We start from the raw sequence: 21,951 nt of genomic DNA, 5'->3' as shown, positions 1-21,951 counted from the left end.
TTGACTTCACGGACCTCAACAAAGCCTGTCCGAAGGACTGCTTCCCGCTCCCCCGGATCGACCAAATGGTGGACGCTACGTCTGGATACGAGATCTTGAGCTTCATGGACGCTTACTCCGGCTACAATCAGATCTCTATGCACGTGGCTGATCAGGAACATACCAGTTTCTAAACTGACAAGGGCATCTATTGTTACATAGTCATGCCTTTCGGACTCAAGAATGCCGGAGCAACTTACCAAAGGCTCGTCAATCGGATGTTTCGGGCCCAGCTAGGGCGAAACATGGAGGTATACATCGATGATATGCTGGTCAAGTCTAAGACATCCCGGAACCATTCAGACGACTTGGCGGAGGCTTTCGCGGTTATCCGGAAGTACAGGATGAAGCTGAACCCTAAGAAGTGCACTTTCGGCGTGGCTTCCGGGAAGTTCCTGGGCTTCATAGTGAGTTTCTGGGGAATAGAAGCCAATCCGGATAAGATCAAGGCACTGATCGACATGGCCTCTCCCCGGAAGCACAAGGACGTGCAAAGCCTGATAGGGCGAGTGGGCGCCCTGAGCCGTTTCGTTTCTAAGGCCACGGACAAGTGCGTCCCGTTCTTCAACGTCCTTCGGGGAAGCCAGCGTTTCGAGTGGTTGCCCGAGTGCGAAGAGGCCTTCCGGAATCTGAAAGAACACCTGGCCAAAGCCCCAATCCTGGTGAAACCGGTAGAAGGGGAGCCCCTGTATCTATACCTGGTCGTGACCGAGCACGCGATCAGCGCCGCGTTGGTGCGAGAGGAAGAAAGGACACAACTCCCGGTGTAATATGTGAGCAAGCGGTTACTAGACACTGAATCCCGATACCCATTGATCGAAAAGCTGACTTTTTGCCTGCTTATGGCGTCCCGAAAGCTTCGACCTTACTTCCAGGCCCACGCCATAAAGGTCTTAACCAACCATCCCCTGCGACAGGTGTTACAGAAGCCCGAGTCATTGGGAAGACTCCTGAAGTGGGCAATGGAGCTGAGCCAGTTCGATATATCTTACGTGCCCAGGGTGTCCATCAAGGGACAAGCCCTGGCCGATTTCATCGTCGAATGTTCTGGGATTTCTCCAGAAGACAATATTCCCGCAGCCCCCGCGACACCCGTGTGGAAAATCTTCGTGGATGGAGCCTCGAATGAGAATGGGGCCGGGGTCGGGATCATATTGGTGTCACCGCAGGGGCACCAACTGCAAAATGCCCTCCGTTTCCAGTTCAAAGCGTCGAACAACGAAGCGGAGCATGAAGCTGTCCTAGCCGGCTTGCGGTTGGCCTGAGAGGTAGGGGCAGCGAACCTGGAAATTTACAGTGATTCCCAGCTAGTCGTCAGACAAATCTCAGGGGAGTATCAGACCAAGGGAGAGAGAATGGCGGCATACGTGACTCAAACGAGGGAAATGCTCCAGACGTTTGTAGCGCATTCCATCCGCCAGATCCCCCGGGAGCAGAATGTCTTCGCGGATACACTAGCGAAGCTGGCCACCGACGCAGAGGCCGAGCTGGCCGGACTGGTTCCCGTCAACCATCTCCCCGTCCCGAGCATCAGGGTCCCTGACGTCCACACCGTCGACCACTCCGCTTCCTCGATGGGATCGCTGATCCGCTACCTGTCCACCGGGGAAGTTCCAAACGACCGGGCCGCAGCCAGGAAACTCCTGTACCAGGCCCACCGGTACGTCATGATGGACGAAAAACTCTACCGCCGGGGGCTATCCATGCCTTACCTCAGGTGCGTGTCTGGGACTGAGCTACGCGCCATCATGCATGAGGTGCATGAAGGTTTTTGCGGAGATTACACTGCCAGGCCCAGTCTATCCAAGAAGATCCTGCGCCAAGGATACTTCTGGCCAACCATGAAGAAAGACTGTATCGACTACGTCCGCAAGTGCGAACAGTGCCAGAGGTACGCGAAAGTCCCACGGGCCCCCCCCCCGACAGAGATAACCTTGATGAATAGCCCCTGGCCCTTCGCAGTGTGGGGGATCGATCTTATTGGATCCCTCCCGACCGGGAAAGGAGGGGTAAAGTATGCCATTGTGGCTGTGGACTATTACACAAAATGGGTTGAGGCAGAGCCCATGAACACAATCACTTCCAAAAAGGCCTTAGATTTTGTCATCAACAACATAGTGTGTCGGTATGGCCTCCCCTACAAAATCATGTCCGACAACGGGAAGCAGTTCGACAGCGCCCACTTCACGGATTTTTGCGAAAGGCACGGTATAATGAAGAGCTTCTCCGCGGTTGCCAGACCTCAGGCAAATGGGCAGGCAGAAGCCGTGAAAAAAATCCTAAAGGGGACACTGAAGAAAAAGCTCCAGGCCTGTAAGAGCAAATGGCCCGAGGAACTCCCCCGCGTATTGTGGGCCTACCGGACGACCGAGAGGACGTCAACCGGACACACCCCCTACTCTATGGTCTATGGATGCGAAGCCGTCATCCCAATCGAAATGACCATCCCGTCCCACCGACGCGACACGTATGATCCCACCCAGAACCACGCCTTACTCCAGGAATCGCTAGATCTCATCGAAGAGATCCGGGAAGAGTCGCAAGTGCAGCTAAAGATGTACCAAAGCAAGATCGTGCGACACTTCAACTCCAGAGTCAAGAGCCGTAAGTTTGGAACCGGCGACCTAGTCCTGCGAAGAGTCTTCCCTGCTACTCAAGATCCGGGAGTGGGGGTTCTGGGCCTTAATTGGGAGGGGCCATATGAGATCCAACACGAGGTATGCCCCGGAACGTATCGCTTGAAGCGGCTCGATGGCTCGGAAGTCCCGCGAGCCTGGAATGCGGAGCATCTCCGTAAATACTATCAATAGTCCGGGAGCTTTTCCCAGTTTAATATTTTCGTTGTAAACAATGTACGCCTCAGGGCGAATGTCTTTTAAACAATGGAAATGACGTGTGCAAAACGTCATAAAGGGCTATTGTCATAACTATGCTAATCTTTCTCAAGTGACCCCAGACCTGTCTCCGCTCACTTGCGGGGGGTATCATCCCAGGTATAAGCAAACACGTGGCGGGGCACAAGCTTAGACTAGTCCCGGCTCGGGCTACAGTCCGGGAGACGCAAACCCCACGGTCCCGCCCCGGACGAACGACGTCCGGGGGTATAAAATAAAGAGGACCGAGCCCAAGACCGGTCCCGCCCCGGACGAATGATGTCTGGGGATATAAAAGAGGGCCAAGCCCAAGGCCGGTCCCACCCCGGATGAACGACGTCTGGGGATATAAAAGAGGACCACGCCCAAGGCTGGTCCCGCCCCGGACGAACGACGTCCGGGGGTATAAAATAAAGAAGACTGAGCTTAAGGCCAGTCCCGCCCCGGACGAATAATGTCCGGGGATATAAAAGAGGGCCACGCCCAAGGCTGGTCCCGCCCCGGACGAACGACGTCCGGGGGTACAAAAGAGGACCGAGCCCAAGGCCGGTCCCACCCCAGACTAACGATGTCCGGGGATATAAAAGAGGACCGAACCCAAGGCCGGTCCCGCCCTGGACAAGTGATGTCTGGGGAAGTAAAATAAAGAGGACGGAGCTTAGGGCTCGTCCGATCCGGACAATTGACGTTCAGGATATATAAGCATCCGGTTTGCCCCAGGGCAAAGCCAGGGCCTAAAACTGATAAAAGGAGAACAGAACTCCAAGTTAAACCAAGCCCCGAGGGCCCTGGACTGGGTGCCAGGATTAGAAACTTGGAAAGTTAAGTCGTTGGGTCTAGTCCAGGCCGTTGGAACCAGGACTAAACCCTTGCAATCAGTTAATCGCGGCAACAAAATGAAATTTCTAATTGGAACAATGGAAGGAAGCCTTCGTAAAAACCAAAGAAGGTAGCCGTGTTTTAAATTTAATTACAAGCCAAAAAAAAAAAACACTAATAAAAGTACAAGGCCGGGGTTCGGGCCTACAAAGCATCCGCCCGGAGGTCCGCATCTTCCCTCTCCTTGGCCTCGTACTCGGCCCGCTTTGACTCAGGATTAGGGAAGACAAGGAGATTCATACTCTTATCCTTGCACCAGGCCATGTAGATGGCCTCGTCAAAGGTGACATCCAACAGGCCCTCGGCCTCCTCCTTTTCGTGACGGGTCGTTTCGTGCGCCGCCTTCTCTTGAAGCAGAGAATCGCCCAGTTCGCAGACTCGGGCTTTCAAGGCCAGGATCTCCTCCTTATCCAGGGCTGACTGCGCCGCGGCTGTCTCCAAGAGCGTCGCCCGTTCATCGGCATCCTTTGTCTTCCGGGACAACTCCTCTTCCAACCCGGTCTTGGCGCGGCCGAGCTCCTCGCGCTCTGCCTTCACACGGGCCACCTCTGCCTGGATGCGGGCCGTCTCCCGGCCAAGAGCTTCCTTGGCGGCCTCCCTCTGATTCACGACCTCTAACTCCAGCTTGACCGTCTCCATCTTTATGGCAAGCTCGGCCACCAGATCGGCACTCCGTTGGGACAACAGATCAACCTGGAGCAAAGAAAAGTTAGAAAACAAAACCATCATCAACAAGTGAGGGAAGGAGTTTAAGAGAAGTAAAAGTTACCGCGGTGGCCTGGTGGCGGAGAGCTTGGGAGATGAACAGTACGTCCGGGTTGGCTATCATGGCGTACCTCTTCAGCTGAAGGTTGGACATGGTGCTCCCAACTTGGTCCAGCAGATCAGCTGCTAGGGGGGCTGTGTCCTGGCCGAGTTTAGGGCGGAAGCCCGCTTCGACAACTAGCCGGTTCACGATCGGCTGGGGAGCGCTGAACTCGGCAGGACGATCCGAGAATTCAACCTGGCGACGGATCGTCAGGGCCTTGTAAGTGTCGTCCCTCCAGCACCGGCCGTTTTCCTAGGTCCGGTTGATCAGCCGGGACTGCTCATCCCGCAGGGCTGACTCCCCCTCCTCGAGAAGAGTCTGGCGTAGGGGAAGAACTGGCGGTGCGGGGATTTCCTTAGCGGTCAGCCAACTCTCCCCATGTGACTCTTCAGTCGAGCCGGCCCGCGTCGTCCAGGGCCTCTTCCCGGTGTTGCCTTCTCTGGCGTCAGCATCCGGGCCCCTCTTCCCAGAGGTCCGGCTGACAGCCACGCCCGCCTCCAAATCAATCACCTGGACGGAGCTCCGTCCTGGATAGTTCCCTGGTAAGGTGGGGCTCTGGGCCCGTCACCTCGTTTCTCTTCCTGGCCGCCCTGTCCTTGATGAGCCGCCTCATTTCGCTGGCCGGGTTTGACATGTCTGAGTCCTCTGCAAAAGTACAGAAAAAGGAGTTAGGACGGTAAACCAAACAGATGAAAACACACAAATCAAAGTTAGAAATGACCCAGGACGAACCCTCATTTAGGCCCCAGGTGAGACTCAATTCCCTTAAAGAAAATGAATGGACCCGATCCCCTACGTCGTCCGGGTTCAAGAAGCCCCCGTACTGGAGGAACCCGGATAAGAACATGAGGACCTCTGAGCCTACAGGGACGGGAACTGAAGGCCTTATCTCCCCATCGGCCCCAAACGCGGGGCCCGGGGGTACTAGCCTATCCCTAGCTAAGTCCCCGACTCGGGGAGCATACGTTGAGATTAAAGGGGAGTTACCTCGCCCCGATACGCTAGCCCCGGGAGTCCCGGCTTTTGGTAGGGCATCTTTGAAGAGCTCCTCCAGCTCTTCTGAGGTGGCCACTTCCGCCAGGGCCTAGTCCTTCTTGCGCTGGGCCGCGTCGGCCCGCGTCGCTCTTACCACAGTGACAATGTGGTCCAGGGCCAGCTGCTCCCGAACGTCGACGTTCTTCTCGCAGGGGATGCCCCGAAGGTTCGAGATAACAATGGTCTGGGTGGCCTCAAGCATCCCAACCAGTCGGAGATTGTCGTCCGTGACGTAGCCCCCTACGTCCAGATCCTCCGCGGTCAACTTAGAATAAAATATCCTCCTTTCCAGGATGAACTCGGTAAGGGGAGTTTGAGCGAAGGGCCCTGCCACTCGGAAGATATGATAAGAGATGAGTAGAAAAGATTTATAAAAGAAAGGTCCAGGGAAATACTTACCCACTCGCTGGAAGTCCAGCAACAGTGTGGGGTTCTTGTCCACAAGGAACCCGGACGTCATGAACCAGTAATGCCTGACGTCCGGGGGATGCCTCCAGGAGCTGGTAGGAGCGGGATAGCTGCTCTGCGGCTTCAGCCTATAAAAGTCGTCCAGAGTCTTGTCCTTGACGTTAACCTGCGGCTCTAGCTTGTAGAAGTACAAGACCTCCGCAGGGGTGGGCTCGGCGATCTCCTTCGCGGTGCAAAACACCCGCCATCCAGCGAGTAGACGGTACGCTTGGGGCAGAAGCTGGAACGGTGCGATTCCCACATACGCCAGGAACCGCACGAAATAGTCATGAAGCGGGAGCGTAGCTCCCGCGCTGATATGGCCAGCACTCCAGGCTCCGAATCCTTCCACGGACGTATGCGCCCGCTCCTCAAGCCTGGCCAGGCGATTGTGAAAGAGGCTTGGAGTTGATTCGATGCCCAGACGTTGCTCCAGGAGCAGCATCATCTAGTAATTCCGAAACGAGTTGGCCGTCACGTCCATTTCCCCACCTGTTGCCCTTGGGCGTCTGGGATCCAGAAACGGCGATAGGGGCCCTATTGACCTCTTCTTCAGAATGGAGCATAACGTCTGTTGCCATAGATGGTGATCTGGGAACAAAGAAAGAAAGCCAAGCAGTCAGTACCTAAACCCAAGAAAGTCGGTCAAGGTACGAGGGGTCTCCTAAGGACTGCTTGGAGCACCTTCGGACCAGGCCCGAGACTCCGAAGAGCCACAGGACCCTGATCGGGAAAAAAGGAGACTACCAAGACTCGCCCTCTGTCCGGGAAGCGTCTGGATACAGAGCAACCCGGACCAGGCGGCCTTCCTAACAACTTCTAAGCATAGAGCCTAAACGCACGCATCAAAAGAACATCATAAGTTCATACAGTTGTCAAGAGAGCCAAGAGGACTTACTGTGGGGTGTCGACCGTGGAAGACGATGGTTGTCTGACTGTGAGGACGGCAGAACCTCGTTCTTGAAGTGATGCAGCCGGTGTAGTAGTTCGTCGACAGGACAAAACCCGAGATGCGTCTTTAGGTAGAAGAGCAGAAATTGGGGTTCTGGGGAACAGGCGGCGGTGCAGAGTTAGCAGATGGCGGTGTATGTCATCGGCGATGTCGGACATGCAAAGCTCGAGCAGTGTTTGTCGGTTCTTAAGCTGGTTCGAAGAGGTAAAAGTGCCAAATGTGGTTTTCCTGGGGAATTTAGTGGCCTTAAATCCTGGCCCACGATCCAACGGACAGGTGTCTCTTCATCGGACGATTAGGAATCGCGCAGGGACATTTATGAGTCCTTTCAGGTTGGATCCTCGCCGCCTTAGATCTGACGGCCCAGGAGTGACGGATGCCAAAGGTCGCCCCATCCTACGGTCCACCTTGTCCCAGGGGCAGTAATGATGGCCCCCCGTGCGGATGGGATGCTTCGAGACGTGCGTTGACACCCTAGCCTAGGCCTAGCGACCCTTGGGGGGGCTAGGAGACCTTTCAAGACCCGTGCAGCAATCACCTGGTGACATGTGTATCCTTGTCATAAAGCGGGACAAAGGTAAACGCCCTCGGATCGTGGTAAACGATCCGGGCCAAACATCCAACCAATGCCACGACCCTCTGTCCCGGATCCACGAACTCGGGCAGGAACTGGGGAGGCAATCAGGCGAGCGTCCTGGGGACGATGCAACCCTCCTCCTGGCAGACCTAGGCGAAGGCTTGGGGGGTAAATGTTATCCCCATTTCCTGCATGGGCTCGGGGCCTTCGTCCAGGCCCATTTTCAGGGGCCATGTAAGCATGCGGGCCCGGTCCGAGGCCTCTTGGTACGGAAAGTGTCCAAGGGGAAGGGTATGGACCGGGGATGCATGTCTGGGCCCATTGGAGGGGTCCGGAATGTCCCTCCGGGTCCGTCCTCCGCGACGATAGTCCGGGCGGTGTACAGAGCGTTCGGACCCTCGCGGCCTACGCGTCCAGGTCCCGGACCCTGATACGGTCCGGGCCTATGGTAAACGTAGCGGGACAAAGGTAAACGGACCCGGATCACCTCACCCCCGGTTGAAGGGGCCAAGCGTCCAGGACCCTGAAGCCGCCTCACTCCACGTGGGCGTTGTCCCCACTTTCCACCTGCAGAAAAGGCCACCTCGGGATTGCACGCCGATGTGTCAGGTCTGCGCAGGCAAATACTCTGACTGGTCTTGTCTCCTGAATCTGCCTCGTGACTCGAAGTGGCCAGACCAAAAGCGCCGTTTTGTTGGGCGAGATGTAGCTCTAAGGTCAACCTGATGGGCCTTAGTTGGCTTGGAATTCATGTATTTTGTACCTTTTTGTATTGGGCCTCCACTAGAAAGGCCACATATATCCATTTCTCCGATGGGCCTGGGTCGGACCCGGCCCAGACCCGGTGTTCCCATAAGCCTATAAATATAAGCTATAGAACACTGTAAAAGGGGTCTCCCTACACCAAAAAAGACAATAACTCTGTCAAAATATAGAGAGAAAACTCCATTGTAAAATGTTCTCCAAGCTCTAATAATATAGACTCGTGGACTAAGGTTAGTTAACGCCCCAACCACGTAAAAACCCCGTGTTAATCTTCTGCTTTCGTTATAATTATCAGTAAATATTAGTTATTAATAGAGTTGCCGAAAATCTCGGTTAACAGTTAATATTCTGTTTAAAATAAAAAATAAATTTAAAATAAAAATATACTATTCTGTTTATAAAAAAAAATAAACAGTGACGTTAACTATAATCAATGATCAATAAAAAATACAGTCTTGAAATAAACCAACATCATAAAATAATGAATGCCAATGTGAAAATGTCACGGTTTTTATTTAGTTTTTGGCAAATATATATTGGTTTTTTTTTTAAATAAATACTAATGTGAAAGGATTTATAAAATGGAAAGTTTTGATTACAAGTTCCTAATTTCATAATTTTAACAATAAATTGTATTTAAAAAATATAAAATAAAATCAGAAAAAAAGAATCTTATTAATTAAAATTTAAAAATGGTTAAGATTTGTATACAAAAATAAAATTAGTATTATGAGTATTAATATAGTAATATAAAATATTATTGTAATGAGTTGTGTAAAAATTCCTTTATTTTGTTTCTAACATTTGAGAAATATGTCTGAAATGTATTTTCAGATTATAATACCCTTGCCATAATTATTCCCAAATCAAATCTCTGTTCTCATTCTCTTTCAGTCTCCATGACTATTCTCCTCTTGGCTCAATGATAGCAACATTTGAAATTCTTGGCTCTTTGAAGGAGCATACACATTTCAATTTTTTAGAGAATCCAATCAGTGGGAGTATCCCTCCAGAACTTGGAAATCTCACCAAATTGGAATTTCTTAAACTTTCAAGCACTTCTCAAATCTCACCAAATTGAGATAATCTGGAATGGTTATCTCATCTCACTTTGTCCAAATGAGATTTTGTCAACTTCCCCAGGTAAGATTCTTCATCTCTTTCCTATACAAACTATTCGTTCAATTTCCTCAATGTTCTTGATCATTTTGAAATGAAAGACTTTGGCTCATAAATAACATCATACATGGTTCTTTTCCCAACTCGTTTGGACAAGAAACATGGTAGTCTGTCCTAATATTTTCATAAGAGACCACAAGCTTGTACTCAATAGAACAGTAAGTGAAATAAAAGTCGAGCTTTTGCAGTCCTAAACTGAATTCTACGCGGACATTCTTCTTCTGGTTCCAAAGATAAGAGAACTTGTTCTTTGAAAGTTGACATCCGAAGAGAATGTGATGTCGTTCAAGCTTAATTTCTTTAACTTCGAAACGATTTCGTTATTTTCCATGAGCTCTCGATCGAGTTTGAAGATGTGAATCTTAATGCCACAACTATCTATTCTCAGTCATGGACACTATGGCTCCAGAAACACTACTGTTTAGCATTACATATATTGAGACTTGAAAATTCTATCTAGACTCAATGTGAAAAATGGTAAGAAATGAGACAACTCTGAATTGATTCCCTTTGAATTAGGTCTTTCTGATAACTTTGTGATCATATATTTGGTCTCACAAGCTAACTGCTTGCATACTCAACTCATTACTAATATTAGGTCCGGAGACAACACATACAATTTATATTATTTCTACTTTTAATTATTTAAAACACAATATAAACTTTGGTTATTAATATATACTCTAAGAAATTAAGTCTACAAAAGTATAATTTAAATCATCTTTAATTAATTTGAATAAAATTGCAACAATTACATCACAAGAAAACATCCTTAAGTAATTTTAGAATGTGGTCATGGTTTTCTCGTCGAGCAATGCAAATAGGCGTCTTGTCATCCAGGTTCTTAGAGGTGCTGCAATCATAAAAAATAAATAAATAATGAAAACAAAAATAGACAAAAATAACAAAAATTATTATTAATTATGCTTGTGAAAGAGATTTAATTCATCACTAACACAGAAGCTCCGTTCTCTAATAAAAGTGCCACACATTCTTCTTTCCCATTTTCAGCAACATAATGTAAAGGAGTGTCTTTGTAATAATTCTCAACATGCACATCGGCTCCAAACTCAATAAGAACTTGAACACACTTAACCTGTTAATCAAATTATGATGATAATCCAAATAATAATAATAATAATAATAAAACAACAATATATGGAAATGAATTGTTAGATGACAAAAATTATTAGCTAGCATAATATAAGCTAGTTTTATGCAACAATGTCATCGAAGAAATGTGCAAGAAATACCAAATAACAAATAATCGTGCTTATATTTATTAACATCAAGTGAAGCTAGTTTAGAATTAATATACTTGTGATAACTCTAAGACGGTGTTTGGTATGAGATTTGACATTGTGAGAGTAGAGTTAGAGAGATTTAGATTAAGAGAATGTGAAATTCAAGTGTTTAAAGATGTTAAGATTACTCTCAAATTAAACAAAAAAATATGACTCACTGGGAAACACAAACCCAAAGCTATTAAAAATAAATTTACCACTAAACATGAGTTAGATTTGACATTCTCATTCTCACTAAACCAAAACCCCCATACCAAACAACCCATAAATGATTATATTATAAAAACATAGTCAAACAAGATTGAAAAGTGAGCATCTTTCATATAATTAAGTCATATACTCAGCTAAACTATTATAATTTATTTTGGTGTTATTTCATAAGTTAAAGGTGACACTATATATCTTTGAATGATCTCATAAGTTATTTTGAATAATTTTTGGTGTTATTTCATAAGTTAAAGCTGACACTATATATCTTTGAGTGACAAATTACGATACAAAATGTATTTCGTTGACAAAAAAATTCATCAAAGTAATCATAATATATTAGATTTGTGCCAAGAAGAATAATTAATCAAATACTTAAGTTTAAAAAATATGTATGGATATAAATTAATTTTGACACTTTCATAAGTTAAGGTTGACACTATATCTCTTTGAGTAATCCCATAATTTTTTGAGATGAAAAGTACAGTCAACACAGGAATCATAATATTAATATTAATCAAATAACAAAGTTTAAAAATATATCATATAAATATAATACCTGACTGTATTTACATGCTAAATGTAATGGTGTTATTCCATTTGAATTTTTCATATTTTTGTCGGCACCACAATGTATAGCATTCTTCAAATTCTGGAAACAAATTAGGAAAAAAAACCACATTAATTATTATATTATGTTGAATATGTATATCTCTTCTATATAAAAAGTGTGTATAGATAACAGAAATTTAAAATATTATTATTATTATAATAATATATAATCCTAATTTTTTATTAATTATATTAATATGAATTCAAATATTATAAAATATTATTATTATAATAATATTTAATACATGATAATATCTCACATAAAATAACTCTATCCACTTTAAATTATCTCTATTTAATTGTATTTTATTTATATAGAAAAATTTAACAAACAACATATACTAATTTCAAACATCATTTAAGTCAATACTCACCATAAGTGTTCTTAGTAGGGGTACACATAGGTAGGATTTTGCGGGTTTCGGGTGAATTATTGGACTTTGGGGTAATTTCGGGTTTCGGGTGTGATTGGTCCAAAAATGAGCTTTGGGCCAAAAAAGGGCATTGGTAAAAAAATACCATTTTTTGACATTTTTTTTAATTTGTTTTGTTTTTCACATGTTTTTTTAACTTTGTTGTTAGTTATGTAATATTGATTTTTTTTTACAAATTGGACCTTAGCAATTTTTTTTTGAAAAAAGCATTATTATTATTATTTTTTAGTTACCCGTGTGTCCTCGATTTTAACACCCGAACCCGACCCGAAATATGTTGGATTTCACCTGAAGTCAACGGGTTTTTGTAAAAAATCAGGTTTTCGAGTTGTAGGTTAAGCAGGTTTGCGGGTCAAATGTTCACTCCTAGTTCTTAGTCTAAGATCGAGTATAATATTACGACTATCTTGCTCGTACTATCATTATAATATATATTTTTCATTATTGGAGATTAATTATATATATATATATTATCATATATGTATTACCTCAACATCACCACATGTGGCAGCGTGATGAACAATTGAGTGATTATAATCCCTATTATTAGTTTCCATATGGTGATGGTGGGCATCTTCACGAACATAATAAAAGCAAGCTGGGTCGTACTCTGGACTTAATAACCTTTCCACAATATTATGATCATAAAAGTACCTAAAAATAACAAAACACTTGTACTTAATTACAAATTAATAACAATTATATATATAATTAGTTATTAATTATTTAATTATTACCTAAACCAGTCAGCATTGTCAGTGGGTTCTCTATGGGGCCAATAGGCTCTGGGTGCTTTAACATAAACTTCCTTCATATATGGATCATTCCATATTTTTTCTTTAAGCTCTTTACAATGAATTCTTATGTCTTCTGGCATATCTGCCTCACACTATATATATATATATATATATATAATAAGCCAATAATATTCAAATCAGTAATATAATAAATAAATTATACATTTTTATTTTGAAATGATTAAATTATTAAGTCAAAATTAATTAATTAATATTTACCTTCCAAAAATCTTCAAATAAGGACTCAATCATCTTGTTAGGTGAAGGACGTCCCCATAATCTTCTCCAGAAGATATTAGCAATTTCCTGTCATAATCAAACTATTCATGATTAGCATATATTCAGTATATACTAAGATCGAATTTTAATTTTTATCAATAATAATAATAATAATTACATTATTATGATATTCGATCTCATTTTGGATATAGTTGATCCAATTGCTGTAGAAATGTTTTTTATAGATATGAAATGGACCAAGACATGATGATGATCTGGACAAGTGTTCTATCTTCTCCATAACAATAGGTTGCAGCCATTTTCGTATCGCAGTCCAGCTTGGATCCTATATATATACAAATACAGAGAATCATATTCTAAACTAATATTAATGATCATGATGAGATATATGCGTATATATATAATTCAACTATGCATGTTATATAGAAACCAAATACAAAAAACAAAAAAACTTTGAATTTATATATATATATATATATATATATATATACACAACATGTATATGACATACCTTACCTAGCCACTTCGGTCCAGCAAGATTGTAAGATAATAACAGCGTGTTCATGGTGTTGACAGAAACTTTAAGATCGATGAAGAGTTAGAATTATTTGCAAGCCAAATTTTGATGTATTTTTATTTTTATATTTTAGAATTGATCACACACATATATATATATACGAAGAGTTATAATAGTTAGGAATTTAGAGGCCAAATTTTGATGTATTTTTTGTTTTATTAATGTCAAATTAGGTAATTAATAACCTAACATTATTATTTAACAATTACAAATTTATAACCAACATAAAATCGGGTAACATTATATTATATTATATTAATAAAAATCGAAAAGTTTTCCAATTTATTTATTTATTTGATTGAATTGTATTGAATTTTAATCATCAAAACAAGTATCCAATTAATCCAATAGCTCCTCTTTCTTTCAATAATTAATCCAATTACAAATTTATTACCCACTACATATCAAAACAAATCGGGTAACATTATATCTTAATTTGATTATATATATTTATATATAATGATATAAACCAAATCTGGTAACAGTACTCTTTTGATTCTGCCAATTAATTAAGGTCATTTTCTTCTTCAACTGTTGCTTCTATATATATATATATATATGTATAATGATATAAACCAAATCTGGTAACAGTACTATTATTATATATTATTGTCCAATATTATTTACTCTTTTGTATCTGCCAATTAATTAAGGTCATTTTCTTCTTTAACTGTTGCTTATATATATATATATATGAACAAAGTAATCGGGTACAGTAGTGTGATGCTTGTTTTAAATCCAATTGCGTTGATGATTACGATGAGGAGTAAGATTATTAGAGATCATTCTGTTAAGGAGGAGGAGAAGAAGGAGGAGGAGGAGTACTGTTATGATTATAGATCATGGTGTGATCTTCCTCAAGATATACTAAGCTTGATAATGGAAAAACTGGATTTCAAGGACCAAGCTCACTTTCATGCTGTCTGCAAAAGATGGCAACTCGTAAAAGGTATCAATCGATCTCAATGGCTTTTTTATTGGTTTTGTTCTTCTACCACTGTGTGTAAAACTATTCAAAAATATTACCTCTACAATCTTGGCACTGAAAAAACATATTCAATTCAAAACAAAGTAAAGCACAGGTGCAGTGGTTTTAGTATTAATAGTACTTATGTGTATGACTGGAATAGCACCTGCGTAGCTGTAAAATCAGGTTGGTTACTACTCGTAAAAGCATGCTGCGAAGCTTATTATCTGTACAATGCAGTCACTCAAGAGGCTATTTCTCTTCCCAGAAAGAAAATAGTAAGAGAATTCGGTAGATCCATTAATGATTGCTTCAATTACTTTGAATTAAGTCTCACCCAAGAACGACGAGGACGAGGACATTTCGTAGTGTATCAGGTTGACAAACACATCGATTTAAAAAATTTAATACTCATAAGCACGTGGCGTAGTGCTGAGAAAGGTAAGTGGAAAACTAACAAGTTTGAACTAGGTGAGGAACTGAATCTTCTCAGCGTAAAGTACGTCAAGAAAACTCTTTATTGTGTTTTCAGTAATGGAACAGTGCATGGTTTCAACGATAATGATATGAGTTTGAGTGTGGTTGTGAAATCAGAGAACATCCCTGAAAAGCTGTGCCAAGATTTCACGAGTGGAGAGTTGAGAATACTTGAAGCTAAATTAGTAGCTGATTTGGAAGCAGAAGAGGTTTTCCTAGTGTATCCCAATAATAATTGGCTCGTTTTGAGGTTAGATTGGTCGAACAATATGTGGGTTGAAGAAATGAGTTTGGGCTGGAGAGTGTTGTTTTGTTTCCATAAACATTTTGCCAAATCTGATGTTTCGATGCTCTCAAACTATGGCAACTTCAAAGGCTACATATGCCATCGTAATGCTGCTTCACCTAACTTCGATTGTTTTCCATTCATTAGAGGCTGCCATAATAATCTCAATGACCACTCTAATGATGGGTTCAAAATTCGGTGGCCTCTCCACTCGCCTGAACATCTCATGGAAGCATTTTGGTTTCATCCACCTACTATATAGATAACTAATACCTATATATATATATTAATAATCATCCATATTTCATCTTATTTATGAGTACGTAGAAATCTAATATAGTCAACATAAATTAGTTTCATATTTTTGTAGTACAATAGATCCAAATCTTACTTTGTTGTCTTTGTCTTTTCTTCCATAATATTCTATATAGCACCCATGCACACACATATATAAATTTGGTTTTGTTTCTACTCATGGTGATCATTATATATAACGACGTTTATATATTATTGTATACATATACATGCTTATATATGATATTTGGTGCTCATACAATAATAAATAACAGAGTAAAAACATAGCCATACGAGAGCAAGAAGTAAGAAAAGAGAAAAAAGTGGTCTCAAACAATAAAGACCATATGCAAATCATGATTGTTGGGATCAACACATAGATATACAAAAAATTGACACTAACATCAATCAACCAAGAACCCTCTAAGTTCTGTCAACTATCATCTTTGCTCTTTCGCTCACTTTTGCAATAAGAGCTCATATAAGCTCTTGTTCTTTAAGAACGTACTGCTATCTTCTTTTTCCTAAGAAGTATAAGTAATAAGAACAATTAGAATGCTTGCAATTCACACATACGTGACATAAAGCAAAGAAAGTTGCATCATTTTATCTGAAAATAAAATGCTAATTACTTATTGTTTCATATGCAATTAGCATTATTAAAAAATCAACAAATTGGAATAGCACAAGAATAATGACTTTAGATCTTCGTGGCCCAAATAACCAAAGAATCTTTAGCTAAAAAAACAGAGAATTAAGTTCCAAAAGAGCCTTTTACTAGAAAAGCGCAGGGTGCATATACATAACCACTATAAAAATGGGAGGCTCTACCGACGACAAATGTTGTGAGTATATAACCCTACAACAAAAAGATATTTTACAGGCAGAAATATTACCGGCGGAGAAAGTTCGCCGGTAATAATACCATCTTTACCGGCGGAAAACGAAGTCTGCCAGCATTAATCCATTTTTTATTTTTATTTTTTTAAATTATTTAATTATTACCGGCGGGAAACCTATTATTATTGACGGACAAACCGCCGGTAATAATCAGAATTTATTACTGCGGCAAAACTGCCGCCCAATTAATATTTCGATTATTACCGGTGGGCGCCGCCGGTAATAATAATTAAATATAATTGTTATATATTATTGCCGGCGGACCTCCGCCTGCAATAATAATCTATATATTTCTGCAACCCGATTCCCCTCCCCCATTTCTTTCTCCTCCATTTTTTTTTCTTCCAATTCTCTCCTGCATCCGCCGAGTGCTCTCTGCCCGTGGTGTTTTCCGGCGTTCCAAAAGCTATTCCGGTGGCCGGCAACTGCAATAGCGAAGAGGGTACGTCTATATATTGTTCTGTTATAGTTTTATATAAAGAAAATGATTATGTTATTGTTTATATAAAAAAACTCCATTTTCTTTTATTGTTTTTTTTTAGCCATTCGGATTCCTCTCTGCCCATCTCAGTGGACTCCGCTCTTCCTAAGTTTTTTCTGGCGTTCGGCGATTCCGGTGACCGACAGTTAATGTTAGTAATGTTATTGTTATATTAGTAATATATGTTATTTTATAATAATATTGTTAGGTTATTAGGTTAATATGTTAGTAATATTGTTAATGTAAATCTATACAAAAAAATAATTATATAGTAATATATGTTATTTTATAATAATATTTTGTTTGATAGATTGATAATATATTATTTTTTTTATTGTTAAGTTGTTAGAATATTAAAATATTGTTAGATATTATTAATGGATAATTTTTTATTATTGTTAAATTGTTATTATATTGTTAGAATGTTATAATGTATTTTTGTTATAGTTTAATTAAAATTATTTTAATATTGTGAAGTTTAGATTTTAATAATTTTGTTATTAATTATTAAAAAAAATAGTTTAATGGTAGAGAAATAAAATATTAATAAATAATATAATAAATATTAAATTATAGAAAAAAGTTATTTTAATAACTTAGATAGTAATTGATATGAGAATAATAAAAATTAAATAATTATAAATTTATTTATTAAAAAGTAATTATTAAATAATATATATAAACAATTATTAAGTAATTATATAAAAGAGTAGTTATAGGATTAATTAAATAAAAATAATTTCAATTAATTACATATTAATTATTAAGTTTTTAAAATAGTTATAATTAAATATGTTAAATAAATAAATAAATAATTTATTAATTAATTAATTTATTATTAATTAATAATTAATTAAATAATTAGGAAAGATTTAAATTAATAATATGATAAATAAGTAATTAAATGAATATTAAATAAATAAATAAATAATTAAGTATTAAATAAATAAATAATTAAGTATATTTTTTAGTAAAGGAAAAATTAGATAATAGATAATTAATTAATTAAATAATTAATTAAGTATAAATTAAATAATTAGTAAACATTAGATAATAATAATTTATTTAAATAAAGGAAAATTTAGATAATAATTTACTAATTAATTAAATAATAAGTAAACATTTAAATTCATAATATGATTAATAAATTGATAAATAAATAAATAAATAAATAATTAAGCATTAATTAAATAATTAATTTTTTAGTAAAGGAAAAATTAGATAATAGATAACTAATTAAATAAATAAATAAATAATTAATTAATTAAGTATAAATTAAATAATTAGTAAACATTAGATAATAATAATTTATTTAAATAAAGGAAAAATTAGATAATAATTAACTAATTAATTAAATAATAAGTAAACATTTAAATTAATAATATGATTAATAAATTGATAAATAAATAAATTTGCCCACAGCCCGGGGACATCATCGATGCCACAGCAACCACAACAAAATTCTCAAAACATATCTGGTGGTTCCTCTCAGTCGCCACTTTTTAATTATATGTTTGGACTTTCTTCCTAGTCTCCTCAGACACAACCTATGGGAAGTCAGTTTGGAGGATTACTGCAGCAGCAGCAACAACAACCTATGTATGGTCAATTTGGGCCGTTCATGCAGCAGCAGCCAGTATATCCTCATTATGGAGGATCGACACAGCAGCCCGTTTATAATTAGCAGTACTACACTTCTCCGAATCAACAACAGCAGCAGTCTCCTTTGATTCGCCCACAGCCTCGACCATATTATCATTCGCCGCCAGTACCACAGTCTTATGAAGGTTTGAGTCGAAGCGCAAATGTTGAAGATTTTTTAAATGAATCTTTTGATGAAGACAATAATAATTAATTTAGGTTTTATTATTTATTATTAAATTTAAGTGTATGTTTTTTTATTTTGAAAAGACAATTTTAGTATTTTAAAGTTGTTTTAAATATGTTTTACAATTACCGGCGGAAACCGCCGGTAATAATGTGTCAGACATGAATTCTGACCAAATTATTGCCAGCGGGCTCCGCCGGTAATAATCTTATTACCGGCAGGAGGCTAGTTCCGGCGGCAATAACGACCTTTACCGACCGGTTTTTACCGGCGAAGCCCGCCAGTAAAAAGTATTGCCGGCGACTTTCCTGACTATTGTCGGCGGTTTTCTCCGCCAGTAATAACCGTTTTTGTTGTAGTGTAATTCTCGGTAGAACCCAGTCCGTAAAAAGTTGATTCTACCGACAACAACAAACCTTTGTGTAGAAATTGTATTACTCATCACAATTTACAAACATTATTATTAGATAAAAAGCACAAATAATGCCAAACACATACGAAACACCTCCACAAGTAAATTTTGTGATATACATTTTGTGTTTTGTGTGTTGGATTTAAGGATTTTCAGAGATGAAAAAAATTGACAGTTTATAATAGTTTAGCTCAAAAAAATTTAAAAAAAAGCCTATATTTATTGGTATCTTTTTATTGTTTATGTTTGTGTGATTTTTTTATTTTTTTATTTTTTGCGTTTTTGCTTACAGAGAATACTTTTTCATTTCTTTACACATACAATACTTGGCCGAGTAGCATTCTTCTTGGTTGCATCATTACTCCTAGACAACACATACAACTATATAGGTTTAATTATTTCTAGTTAAATTAAGACAATATTTTTTTAATATTCCCAAGCATAGTTTTATTGTATGGCTGGCTGTGTTGAATAAATTACATATAAAAGAGAGATTATATAGAAATAAGATTACTCCAATAAAGATTGTTGCATTTGTGGGACTGCCGAAGAGACAATCAATCATCTTTTATTTGATTGTTGTTTGAGTACCAGTTGTATAGAAGAATTGAAGCATTGGTTGGGGTGGAGGGTGCAAAATACAGAGCCGCTTTTGCGACTTAGAAAGATTGAGAGGACGCAAATGAGCAAGTTTCGAAAGCAAGTGTGGGCTGCAACAATGTCAGGTCTGGTTTATGCACTTTGGAGAATTCGCAATGAAGCGTATTGGAATCAAAGAGTTGCTATGAAGCATTCAATTGTACAGAAAGTGAAAAGATAAGTTAAATATAAAATTGGAAATGTAATGCCTAAAAAAATTACATGTGTATCTGTATTTCAATTGTAAAAAGAAAAATAATTGCAATTTCTATCCAATTATTTTTCTTAAATTTATTGTTAGCAAATAATCAACCATTATTCATTTATATTTTTTAATCCCATCATATTTTTCAAACATTACCATACAACAACAATTTAATTATTAAAATCTCAATAAAAATTTAAATTAAATACTCATTTTCAACTTTTATACTAATATTTAAGGGTAATAAAATTTAAACTCCGAGAAATTATGTCAAAATAAGTACAATTTAAATTATCATTAATTAATTTGAATAAAAGTGAAACCTATACATCACAAGAAAACCCCCTCAAGTAATTTTACAACATGGTCATGGTTTTCTTGTCGAGCAATGTAAATGGGTGTCTTGTCATACATGTTCTCAGAGGTGCTGCAATCATAAAAATAATAATAAAAACAAAAGTAAAAATTAAAAATTATTTGTGTAATGCCAAGCAAAATAAATAATTAAGTTTGAGAAAAATATTTAATTTACTAACATAGAAGCTCCATTCTCTAATAGAACCGCCACACATTCTTTTTGGCCATAATGAGCCGCATAGTGTAGGGGAGTGTCTTTGTTATAATCCACAACATGCACATTGGCTCCAAACTCAATAAGAACTTGAACACACTTAACCTATAATTAATGATGATCGATATAAATATGTATAATAATAAGTCTCTTAAAACATTATTACATGACAAAAAATATCAGCTAGCTAGCTAGCATAAGTGTGTACATAATATAGGAGCATAAAAGAAAACATTCGAGGATAGCTAATCACAAATGTTATAAAGTTATACGACTAACCCAAAACTGTCATGAAATGATAGTTGGATAACATCATAGTTATTGTCTATATTTTTATTTTCACTACTTTTGTAAATACTAAAAAATTGTGTCTATATTTATTAACATCAATAAATAACATAAAAGTATAGTTGTATATATATACATATATACATATACTAGATACAAGCAACATGCAGTGCACGTGTTACACTCAGATTTCGAGCATGAGGTTGTGATCCCGAAATCTAGGCTCGATAGGTGTAATATGCACGGTCGTCATATGATCATTCATTCGGACCTCTTTGTAGTAAACAACGACCTCGATGATGTGTAGCCTCGAGTATGCTCTGAGCTCGCATGGCCATGGTATGACACTTAAATATATTTTTCCCTGATACATCTCTTGCCTTCAGACGGGATGGTTCGAGCTCGGAAAGTGTAAGCTCGAATGTGACAACATCGTCAACGTCTACTTGTTCCGAGCATAGGCGGAGCTAGGCAGCGAGCTCGTGATCAACTGCTAGTCTCGAAGATTAGATGAATCTCGTACCTGAGTTAATCAGTTATATGTAAACATATTTTTTGTTGTGCAATCTCATTGTTTGAGGGATATCATTTAATCTGTTATCTAATCTCACATTTTATGGGACGTTTCCATGTATATAGGAAATAATGCATTAAATAGCATTATATTAATTGATTCTCAGAATTTCTTCTCGAGATATTTGGATTGAATTCTACAACCATCCCTATAAATAGAGAAGGAAGCACCATTTGTAAAGGATCAATTTCTGATTTCTTGAGAGAAAACTATGGGCAATTATTCTTTGAAAAGTTTCCAGAAAACTCCAAAGTTTTAATAATATAGACTCGTGGACTAGACATATTTTACTACTGAACCATGT

At 39.2% G+C, this 21,951-nt stretch overlaps 1 protein-coding gene across 2 annotated transcripts; it reads left to right on the top strand.

Moving 5' to 3' along the window:
- The first annotated feature begins 14,132 nt into the window (after positions 1-14,132).
- LOC133824491 (probable F-box protein At4g22060) lies at positions 14,133-15,948 on the top strand. 2 transcript variants are annotated; one of them, XM_062257381.1, is made up of 2 exons: positions 14,133-15,133; positions 15,225-15,948. In XM_062257381.1, exons 1-2 carry the CDS (start codon positions 14,419-14,421, stop codon positions 15,260-15,262), a joined length of 753 nt encoding a protein of 250 aa, XP_062113365.1. In that variant the 5' UTR covers positions 14,133-14,418; the 3' UTR covers positions 15,263-15,948. The 2 variants fall into 2 exon arrangements, with proteins under 2 accessions (XP_062113365.1, XP_062113364.1); XM_062257380.1 differs by having other exon boundaries at positions 14,144-14,674; positions 14,856-15,936.
- Positions 15,949-21,951: the final 6,003 nt, after the last annotated feature.

This window comes from Humulus lupulus, chromosome 3 (genome assembly GCF_963169125.1).
Source record: "Humulus lupulus chromosome 3, drHumLupu1.1, whole genome shotgun sequence".
NCBI lineage: Eukaryota > Viridiplantae > Streptophyta > Magnoliopsida > Rosales > Cannabaceae > Humulus > Humulus lupulus.
The sequence above is the reverse complement of the archived record's forward strand: the minus strand, read 5'-3'. Positions and strand labels throughout refer to the sequence as shown.